The sequence below is a fragment of the Kogia breviceps genome, chromosome 5, assembly GCF_026419965.1.
Source record: "Kogia breviceps isolate mKogBre1 chromosome 5, mKogBre1 haplotype 1, whole genome shotgun sequence".
Classification (NCBI taxonomy): domain Eukaryota; kingdom Metazoa; phylum Chordata; class Mammalia; order Artiodactyla; family Physeteridae; genus Kogia; species Kogia breviceps.
The window spans coordinates 80936208-80947420 of record NC_081314.1 but is presented as its reverse complement, the minus strand read 5'-3'; the positions used below and the strand labels follow the sequence as shown (position 1 = coordinate 80947420).

General features: G+C 50.1%; 1 protein-coding gene across 18 annotated transcripts in view; it reads left to right on the top strand.

The window, feature by feature from the left end:
* Nucleotides 1–544: 544 nt before the first annotated feature.
* The window catches only part of KALRN (kalirin RhoGEF kinase), a 654958-nt gene continuing 644289 nt past the window's right edge, over nt 545–11213 (top strand). For all 18 annotated transcript variants that reach the window (XM_067034412.1, XM_067034411.1, XM_067034409.1 and 15 more), the window contains exon 1: nt 545–1012. In XM_067034412.1, the coding sequence (XP_066890513.1) occupies nt 940–1012 (73 nt within the window). In that variant the 5' untranslated portion in view covers nt 545–939. The remainder of the gene's footprint in view (nt 1013–11213) is intronic.

Genomic DNA, 11213 nt, shown 5'->3' with positions numbered 1-11213 from the left:
GAACGGGGTGGGGTGGAGGAGGCGGCCGCCGGGCCCGGAGCCCGGACCGCACGAGGGGCGAGGCTGAGCGCGCAGGGCTGGGGCGCCAGAGGCCCCACGGCGAGCCCGGCGTGCGCCCGGTGGCCCTGGACTCGCCCGGCGGCCCCGCCCCCTCCCCGGCCGCCTCCTTCGCCGGCGCTTTTCCTGCGGGGCTCAGGAAGCCGGCCTAGCACAGCAGCGAACAATAGCTCGGGGCTCGGGCTTGGCTCCCGGAGAGGCCGGCGCGGGGAGGCGGGGGAGGGAGGCGTCCGCGCCGCCGGGGAGCCGCGGCGAGCCCCCGGCCCGGGCCGGAGCTTTAGTTGAGCTCGGCGCTGCCCGGGTCATTGTTGGCTGGGACGGAGGAGCGGGAGCCGGGGGAGGAGTTGCGAGGCGGCGGCGGCGGCGGCGGAGGGACCCAGAGGGGGAGCCAGAGAGCGAGCGAGGGAGGGAGGCTGAGAGCGAGCGGGCGGTCGAGCGAGGGAGGGAGGAGGTAGAGAGACAGGGAGGGTGGGAGGGAGGAGGAAAAATAAAGAGGAGAGCCTAGCAGGGCTGAACAATAGAGACAGGCAGACGGGTGAGGAGGAGAGCCAGCTGCCGCTGCTGAGGGAGAGCGGGCGCCCAGGCAGCTCGTACCCCGGCCCCGGCCAGACCGCAGGCGGCCAGCTCCCCCGGGGAAGGGGGACCATGGGGGAGCCGGCAGCAGGCGCCCCCAGCCTGCCGCGCGCCTCTGCCTGAGGGAGCCTCGGCGTCCTCTGCCCTAGCCCTGCCGCCCCGGCCGGCCGCCCGCCCTTGAAGCCCGGTGTCCTCCGGGTCTGCGGCCGCGGCCGCTGCGCCCCGCGCCCTCCGCCTACAGGGCGCCGAGCAGCCCTCGGCCCCAGGCTTCGCCGGCCCCCGGCTGCCCGCGGACGCCCTCCCCCAGTCATGAACCCCCCGGAGGGGGCAGCGGAGGAAGGAGGAGCCGCCGACTCGGACGTGGACGCTTTTTTCCGGACAGGTAAGCTGGGCAGGGCGCGGGGGTTTGGGGAGGGGGGCTGCTGCCCTGGATGCGGCGTCTTGGACAAGTTTGGGGAAGGAGGGCTGTTGCTGGGGTGTGCGTGTTGGGGGGCAGTGCCCCTCGTCGCGGGGCTGGAGTGGCCGAGATTCTTGTTGTTATGGCAATGCGGGTTGCATTTTGGGGAGGGGTGGGGGCTGGGAGCTTGGCGCCCCTCGGCGTTCACCCCACTTGCGGGAGTCTGTGTTGGGGAAGCGAGAGGCGGTCCCCTCGGGCCGCCTTCTCCCGGAGCGCGGGGATGGGGCGATGTTGGATCACTTTGCAGTGCGCCGCTCCGGCTACCGGCGTCCCCCGCCCCTCCCTCGGCTCCCCCCTCCCCCCAGCGCCTGTCAGCCCGGCTCCCGCCGCCCTGGGCCGGCACCCCTTCTCCGGCCGGCCACCCCCGGCCCCGATGTGCAAAGAGGGACAGTGGGGACCGGGAGTCGCGCAGGCTGCAGACTGACAGTCGGGAGCGGGGCGGACCGAGGACTGTAGTGCCTGGTGCGTGTGGGGAGTCATCGTCTCAGACTTGAGAGGCAGACCCGGCAGGGAGGGCGGTGGGCGCCTGGGACCTCCTCCTTGTCCTCCTCTTCTCCAGTTCTGGAAACAGATGAGCTTTTCATAAGAATCACTCATTCCTGGAAGTGTGAGTTAGCGTCCCCCTCATACACACCCACTGAATCTTTGCTTGCCTGTGGTATGTAGAGCACCGCCCCCCCACCCAGATCTGCCTTAACGGCTGTTTTCGGCCCCTGCCACCTCCCAGCCCCCAGGTCTATAGCTCCTCGTGTTCCTTGGCTACACAGCCCCTTTCCCAGAGAGAACCGACCACCCTCATCTGCCACCACCTGTGGCCCCGTTTCTCTGATGACCAGGGTTTCTCCATATCCTCTTTACCTGTGGCTTCCACCAACTCGGTAGGTAGAGCTCCCCATCTTCCATGTCTGGAACCATGTGGTCTGGAATCTTTCTCCCAAACAGTCCAGTAAGTTATGGGGACCCTGGGCAGCTCCCCTCTTTCTGTAAATTGGATTGGAGGACGTGAACTGATGGGGTCAAAGAGCAGGTTGGCTTTGAAGATTCCCTGCACACCCATCTGTTTCCTAATCTCATTGCCTTGCCCTGGAGGTCATCTGAGGGAAGGGGTGGGGTGCTTTGTTGGGGAGACTTGTGGCTTTAGAAGTCAAGACTTGGTCAGCCCATATGTTCATTTTCTAGTTGGTCTGAAGAGGAAAGAGCTGGAGGATAGGAGCTGATGCCAGGACCGGGGGAAAACAGAGGGAGCCCCTGTTATCCTATCCTGCTTCTCAGGGCTCAGCTTTGCCTCCCTCCTTCCTTTTCCCCAGATGTGGATTCTAATATACACCTTCCCCATCCCCCCTTTCTCTCTCTCTCACATTCTCTCTCTCTCTCTCTCTCTCTCTCTCTCTCTCTCTCTCTCTCTCTCTCTCACACACACACACACACACACACACACACACACACACACACACACACACAGCCCAGGAACCAAAGCATGAATTCTAAAGAGATGCCTGACCTGATAACCTTAGTTTATTATCTAGGGGAGAGGTTCTGGGGGCTAAGTGATACCTGGAAACATTCACCAGGACGTCTTCATTGACACCCCTACCATCCACCCTTTGCCTCCCATCTGGCACAAAACTCTGCCTTTTCTTAGCTCTGGGGAAAGCTCTTGAAGTGTGAGCTTTCCCATCTTCCCTTTCTGGACCCACTTTTATCTTTTGGCATCCACTCCTCCTTCCTCTTTTCTACCATCCAAACACTAGATCCTGTCTATTCTCTGTCCCAGGCCCTTGGAGCAGATCTCAGTTTCTGGAGGCTTGCTAATTTCTGACAAATGAATTCACACAATGTTAATGGTGTTAATGGCCTATAATGGTCCAATGTGTTACTTTTCCCAGGGCCTTTCAAAACACAACATGGGGCTTACATTGTCTAGCCCTGGCTCAAATCACAGAGTAAATAGCAGACTGGGTCCCTCTCCTATGGAATCCTCTTGGGGGATATTCTTCCTCCTCAGGCAGACTTGTTTAGGGGGGCCTAGGTCTGATGTGCATTTTGAATCAGAGAAGGATGAAATCTTCAACGCATAAGGCTGGAAATGACTGACGACCTGTAACAAGTTGTAAGAGGGGGTGCAGACTGTTTGTGCCAGGGTCTAGGACCACCACCCACCCTGAGTGGTCCTCTGTGCTCTGCTTCCTGATCTTACCCCCTTCCAGTCTCTAGCCTGGGCTTTTGCTGGGGATTCTTAAACCTGGAAAAGGCCATATTCCTTAACTGTCTCCCTTCTGAGTCCCCATCTTTATGGAACACCTGGTAGGCTGGACAGATTATAAATTTATTTAGTTGAACAACTGAAAAAGCTTCAAACACATTTTCTAAGTCCCTAGTGCCAGGGTTACCCCCTACTTTCTGGTGGAAAATTTTGCATACACAAAGACCAGACTGGCAATTGCTTTGTCAAAACCCTGGCATACTGTGCCTCTAATTAGGCATGTTTCAAATTATTCTGTCGTTTTGGTTCTTTACTTGTCCTCTTCTGATTATTTTGGTATTTCAGTTCTTTTGACATTCTCCAAATCCTACATCCATACATGTACACGAACAGAAAGAAACACCCATGCACACCCCCTGCCCCCACCATTATTCTTATAGATTGGTATATTCTGTGTCATCTTTCTGGAAATTCTCTGATCCACGCCTGGGAAAGTGTGTCACAATAATTTTATTGATCATGGTTATGAGGCAGAGGAGGGGAAATAGGGGAACTCAGAACTGGGAATAGAAATCAATTGGAATAGAAAACCAACAAGGGCTTTTAAGCTTCTACTAGGACCCTTCTGCTGTCCAGGGTGCTATGGGATACAAAAGAAATACTCAAATTGGTTTCTACCCTCCAAGAGCTTTTAAACGAAGATTGACAATTACTGCTCAATTAGAGATTAATTACTTGCTGAACATTATGGTGCTATAAGATAAAAAGTTGGCAGAACTACAGAGGAGTGGAACTGAGGGTAGCCCTTGAAGGGGAGATGGAGGGTGGGAAGAGAATCATGGGCAAAAGCTCAGGGAGGTTGAGGCATTGACATTGAGGATCCTGGGAAGACTGACTGAGTAGAAGGTGTAGGGTAGGGAGGAATGGGAAACAGGGTTGGGTAAGTAGGGCAAGGCCAGATAGGGAGAATCTTGGGAGCCCAAGAGAGGAGATTGGATTTGATTCAGGACTGATAGGGAGTCACTTTAGGTTCCTGAGCAAGGGCATGTCCTAAAGAAAGTGGTATTTGGAAAGGTTAATCTGGGGGTCATATGATAGATGAAGTGGAAAGAGAGAGAAAGGAGCCAAATGCAAAAGTAATCTGGAACTGAGGGAGAGGGGCTTGGTCTGGGTTAGTGGCAGAAAGGACGGGGACTCAGGGGCCACTCTGAGAGACATTGTCAAAGGCAGAAATGTGGGTATTTGTTGACAAACTAGTTGTAGGGGGGAAAGAAAATTAAGCCCTTGAGAATAATGGGAGTAGCTGGGTTAAAAGCATAGAGGACCAACAGTGTCCTGACTGAAGCACTCTGGTTGAGGACAGGAGCTGGTTTTGCAGGGCAGATAATGCTGTTAGCTTTGGATGTGGAAAATTAGAGGTTATTGAGGAGCATCCAGGTGGAGTTGGTTTGTGGGAGATACGGGACTCCAGACAGGAGCACAGGTGGGAGGTTAGGGCTGGCATTGTGGCCTTGGAAGCCTCCTGAATCAAGGCTCGCTGAAGCTGAAGCTTTGTGAATGCATCAGCCCTCAGAGGGAGGGGGTGGAGGGAAGAGGAGAGGGCTAAAGTTAGAATTTGGGGGAGAAACTGTTGTTTAGGAAGTGGCAGCAAAGGAGACTTGATCCTGGAGACCCCAGGGAGTCAGCGTGGATTCTGATGTGATGACAGGCTACAGACAGGTTGAATAAGAGGAGTGCCGGGTAAGTGTCACTGGATGTGATAAAAAGAAAGCCACTATGAGCTCTTGGGAGCACAGTATTAGAAGAGGCATTCAGAGTAGGGATTTGGGGTGGTGGGTAGGAATCAATTACTTGCAGAGTTTACCAGTGAAAGGAAAAAGAGTTTAGGTGCTAGTCAGACGTCATGTTAGTACCAAGAAAAGGGGTTTTCATTTTTTGGTCAGAGGGTCAGAACAGGTTTGGATGTGGAAGGGAGAGAGATTGTGGGCAGGAAGAACTGAAGATGCTTGGTTGATTTTTGAGTTAGATACATGAAGAGGTGAGACAACAGGAGGTTCCCTAGTGAAAGTAAAATCTTGACTTTGGTGAGCAGAGGAGAAACCTCCTTCTGTGAGACTCAAAGGAAGAAAATTCAGAGGGTAAATTTAATGAGATTGATGGGGAAATATCTTTTTTCTGTTGAGCTTCGGTCTTGTGAGTCCAGACATTTTAAACTGGACTGTTTGCTGTTTCTTGGACTTTGGTCAGCCTCAAACTCAACTCTGTCTTTCCAAGTCCCTAAACTAGCTTCTCCTCTTGTCTTCCTTAATCATATAAGTGGCACCTTCCCTTTCCTAGTCATGATATTTAGCACCTTGCTGTTGTCTCTGAGGAATCTCAATCTTCTAACAAACTCTATTACATTTCATAGTGAGCCCATGCTGTTCATCTGCAGGGCCTCTGCCCTAGGCCAGAAGACCCATTATGGTGCTTATGGACTCAGTAGCCTTTATTCTTGGCCCTTGGAATCTGCTCTCTCACCCCCACTCCAATTGGCATCTGCAGGCAGATTGCACTTCCTAAAGGAGATTGAACTACTTTCGTCACACCTGGTTTATGAACTTACAGTGACTTTCTAGTGCCTTCAGGGTCAAGTCTGTCCTTCACACCTCAGAGCCAGCCTGCTCTTCTCACCGTCCAAGGGCACTTTGACTCATGTTCCCTTTGAATCATCCATCTCTTCACCCCTACTCTACAAATGCAACTTATTCTTCAAGACTTTAACACCACATTCTTCTGGAAGCTTTCATAGCTCACAAGACCAACTCTCTCCTCTGAATTCCTTAAACACTCACTTGTCTATACTCATTGTCTCACTTCATCAGAGGTATTGTATTGTTTTTATCCTTTTCATACAATGAAGTGATTTGTTCTTTAAAAGATCTTTTAGAAAGCTTGTGATTCACCAAAACCAAACCAAAACAAACTCTCTCCCCACTGTACAGATAAAGCAAACACAGCAAAATATAAGCAGTTGCTGAACTTAGGTGGTGATATATTGGTATTCAGTGTACAACTCTTTAGACTTTTCTCTCAGATAAAAACCCCATCCCACCTAGACAGAGAACTGGACATTGTCAGGTCCAGATCTGACTTGGAATAACAACCTATGTTGGTGTGCAGTTTTTTTTAGTAAATATCACCATGCTGTCTGGGCATTGCCAGGCAACTAAAAGGGGTAGAGTCTTTTAGCTCCTGAGCTCTCTTTTGCAGCAAAGGAAAACATCTCTTTTTGATGTTGTGTTTGATGCTCCCGAATGTAAACATAACACTTAATTCAATATTTACCATTCCTTCTTGATTCTCCTCCACTTACACCCATGATGATTTGGGCTTTTGGTCACTCCATTTCCCAAGAACTTTTGATGGAGTATTGAGAGGACTTTGTTGTTCTGAAGAGGGAAGGCTATTTCTACATTAATATATTTTAGAACCTATCAACAACATTTAGGTACACCTCCATAATATTTGGGGGGCTTTGCTTTATCCTTGTGCCACCAATCATCAATAAATCAATTATTGGCACATTCTGTCCAATTGTATTTGATAATCCCTTGGGGATGGAAGAGGTGTTGGAATAAACTGAAGCTACAGAAAGAAATTAGGTGAGAAGTGACAAAAAATATTCCTGACTGTCGGTGTCAATAAAACACTAGAACAGGTGAACTAGAGGTCCTTTTTTAGACGTTGGAGAATGAACACTTTTACTTTTCCAAGTTCATTCTTGTTCTGGAACTTGGTAGTTTACTTCTGGAGATGGGCAGCATGGTATAGTCTAGTGGTTCTCAATGGGAGGCAGTTTTGTCCTCCAAGAAACATTTGGCAATGTCTGGAGACATATTTTGGGGTTGTCAGCTCAGGGAGGGGGTTGTACTGGCATCTAGTGGGTAGAGGTCTAGGGTGCTGCTAAACATCTTATAATGCACAGGACAAGAATTCTTCAGCCTCCAAATGTCAGTAGTGCTGAGGCTGAGAAACCCTGGTTATAGCCAGAAGACCATGGGCTTTGGATCAGATAGGATCAGCACTAACCAGGGGCAGAATCTTGGGTAAATTATATAATCTATGTCATCCTCAGTCTTCTGCAAAATGGGACCAAGGATGCTTGTTTCACAGGTTGAGAGGATTAAATAGGAAAAACATGTGTAAAAAGCATCTAGTGGTTTCTGACCCACATTAGGAGCCCAAGAAATACTAGCTGTTCCTGTTGTTTTTATTATTAAGGGAATGTGATGGCACAGAGACTGAGGGAATCTCCAGAAGGGGTACTGTGCAGGGTTTTTGACACGGGGTGGCAGGGGTGCTAGAGAGGCGTCACGATGGTGTGCAGGAGCCTGGGTGGAATCAGAAGGCTAGGGTCTGGGCCTCAGCTCTTTTTCATTTATTAATTTAATCATTTGTTTGACAAATATTTATCGAGTTCCTAGTGCAGCCATGTACTGTGCTCTGGGAGTGTATAAAATCATTGCAAGAAAGAATATAGAGCAGGAAGGAAAATGAATATAATTACAGTACCCCCCTCAGGGAGCACTTGAATTTAAGGGGTGGGAAAGGGAGGAAAAGCCTGTGAAAGAGGCCAAAAAGGTCAGGCAAGAGAGCAGGAGGTGAACCCTCCCCTTTGCACTCTACTTATCTGCATGACTTGGGCAAGTGAGTAACATCTGTGTAAGATGAGGATAATACGCCTCACCACCCAGTTTCCTTATAGGGCTGTTGGGAGACTCAAATAAGATACTGTGTGTGAAAGGTCTTTATAAGTTGTACAATTCTATCCAAATATGTGTAGATAGTTCCTTCCAAATCAAACATTCTATTACTCTAAGTACCACCTCTGACAGGTATTATCTTATTTAATCTGACCTTCCTTGGACATTTTTCAATCCTTCTCAATTTGGTTTCCCAAGGAGACTGGATGGGGCACCCTCCTTACAACAAATCAGGGCACTCCTGTCCTCTCCTCCTCCACAAAAGTATATAAATGCCAGTTCCCCAGACCCTGGCCCACATGGCCCCATGCCATCTGGAGGAGCCCAGCGAGAATGGTGTTCTTGCTTCCACTGAGCCTCAGGTGGGTGCCATGAATCAGGCCCTTCCTGCTCCTTCTCTGTCTGCATGCAGTTCAGACTTCTCCTGCCATGCCTTTGAGTGTGAATGACTGGCAGCAAAATAACTAGGAAATGATTGACAGCCACAGGGCTGTTGGATCAATAGAGCTGCTTGAAATCGTGTCTGCTGAGGAGTGAGGGAACAGAAAGAATTAGCTGGGAGAACAGAGGAATTAATACAGGGAAGTAAAGAAGGAACTGTTGGAGAATTAGCTTCGTCTCTTCCCCTTCTGTCCCATGGCATCATTAGAAGGGAGCTGGTTATTAGCTAGAAAACACAGATATGAGGGATAAACAAGGAGAGTGAAAAGTGGCAAATGAACTCTGTTCTCAAGGAAGTAGCTACTTCTCGAGCTGAGACCTGAAGGATGGGTAGGATTTGGATGGGGAAGGCAGAAGGTATTGGAACAGTGTTAGAAAAAGGCACGACCATCCATGGCATATTTGGGGGCAGTAAGTGGTCCAGTTTGTGTGACTTCGAGGATTCAGGTGAAGAATCAATGGGAGATAAAAATCAGAAGGGGGTAGGGACCAAGTTGATTGACTGCTTCATTTACTAAACATTTATTGGACTCCTAGATAATCAAGGGCTTTGAATGGCAGGCCAAGGAGTTTGGTCTTTCTGCAGTTAGCTTTCAGGAGCCACTAAAAGTTTCTGAATGGGGTGGTGACATGATGAGGAAGATAAATCTGGCAGCCCTGCAGAGGGTCAGTTGGAATGGGGGAGGGACCGCTAGCCAGGGTTGGATTGGGAGACCACTGTGATAGGTTAGGAGGGCCTGAACTTGAGATGGCACAGTGGAAATGGGGAGGAGGGGATGGATATGAGGGAGCTTGTGGATGTAGCATCTACAGGACTTGGTAACCTGGATGTAGAGGTGTTAAGAGTCAGTACTCAAAGATTACTCCAGCTCTTAGAGCTGGGTGACTGGGGAGGATGGAAGTACCCTAAATGAAAATTAGGAGTTAAGGAAGAAGAGGAGCAGCTGTGGGGAGGCAGGATTTGGGAATTTACTTTGGGACATGTTGCTTTTCAGGTGTCAGTGAAATAGCTTAGGGAGGTGTTGATTCAGTAGGCAGATAGCGGAGGGAGTCTGGAGCTTTGGAGGGAGGCCAGAGACTGAAATATAGATTTGGGAGATATCTGTAAGAAGTTGTGGCTGGAGCTATCAGAATAGATGAGATAATAAATGAAAAGCATATAGAGACTTAAGGGCAGAGGGCCAAGGACAGAGCTGTAGACTCAAGTGAAGGGCTGGAGGAGAACCAGGAGAGAGCAGGGCTTGGAAACAGTCCGGTCATCAGTAGAGTCTAATGCTGCAGAGGGGTTGAGGGAGAGGGGGACTGAGCAAACCCTGTGGGTTCTGGAAACTGGGAGATCACTGGTAACCTTTGAAATAACAGTTTCACTTGTGTATGGGAGTTGGAATTCAAATTTCAAGGGAAATGGGGAGTGAGTGGGTGGGGAGGAAGTGGTGGGAGTGCATATAGATGATTCTTTGGAAAGGTTTGGCTGTGAAGGGAAGGTTAAAAATAATAAGGTAGTTGGAGATGGATAGCAGAGTTGAGGGGAGGATTTTTTTAGGTAGGGAAGATCTGTGAATACCTACGGGTGGGGAGGAGGGAGAAGGCAGGCTCGGGGAAGGGAATGAATATTTAGAAAAGAGGAGCAGTTGAAGGACATAGATCCTGGATGAGCCTGTAAGGGTGGATCTCAAGGTAGCTGGGGGGTGAGCCTTGGCCAGAGTAGGAGACTGGGGGAAGATGGACTTCAGTAAAGTAGTAGGCTGGCCAGCAGCTCTGCTGAGGGCACCAATGTGCTTGGTTAACAGCCCCAGCACAGAGAGCATCAGCTGGCTTGGAGACTCAGGTGCTTGTGGTCCTGTGCTTGGGGCGGATAGTTCAAGCTGAAGGCAGTTGTGAAATGGGTGAGCTGGGTTGGTGTGGCTCTAGAAGACCCCTTGGACAGAGAAGCTAGAAAGCAAGGCTGGGAGGTCCCAAAATAGCAATCCTTTTAGAAGTGCTAGTGGCTTCCTTTTGCAGGCTGAGGTGGATTTGCTTCAGGCTGTAGAGGGGTCTGCAGAATCACTTCCTACAGAGTGTGAGTCAGAAAGGCAAGTTGGGGGTGGGGTGGAGGGTGAGTGAGGACAGGACAGAAGGAGGAGGACTCAGACAAGAAGGTGTAGGGGGAGCCTCCTGAGGAGGGGTCATGCCTGGCCATCGGGTACTGTCTCTGTGAGGGATGGACATGCTCTTGAATTTTTGGTTTCCTTAATGCCTCTAGAGGTTCTAGAAGAAAGAGGAAGCAGACCAGGGGTCATGGAGGAGCCCTTTTCCCATTTTTCTCCATGAAGAGGAACCCTTCACACCAGAGGAAAGATGCCAATGAGCACACCCATTCCTTTGGCCCCAAAGTACTCCCTTCAGCTCTCATTTTAGGGGCAAACCCAAGAACTGTCATCAAGTGAGGCATCTTATATGGCCCTCTAGGGGATGGAAGTAGGAATCCAGGGGTTCCTGTTACCAAAAGGTGGGCTGTGGGGGACTGGGTTTATATTTCCGAGAGCAGGAGGAGGTGGGAATTTCCTTAGGTACGGCTCAGTTTCAGAATCATAGAGTCTTAGAACAGGAACTTACTAGCTGTGTGACCTTGTGCAAGGTGTAGCCTCTCTGAGCTTCAGTTTCCTGATGAGTAAAATGGGTAAAAAAAAAATCTTACCTATCAGGATCACTTGATTTGGTAGTTATAGATTGTGATAGTTATATTCATATTGTAAAT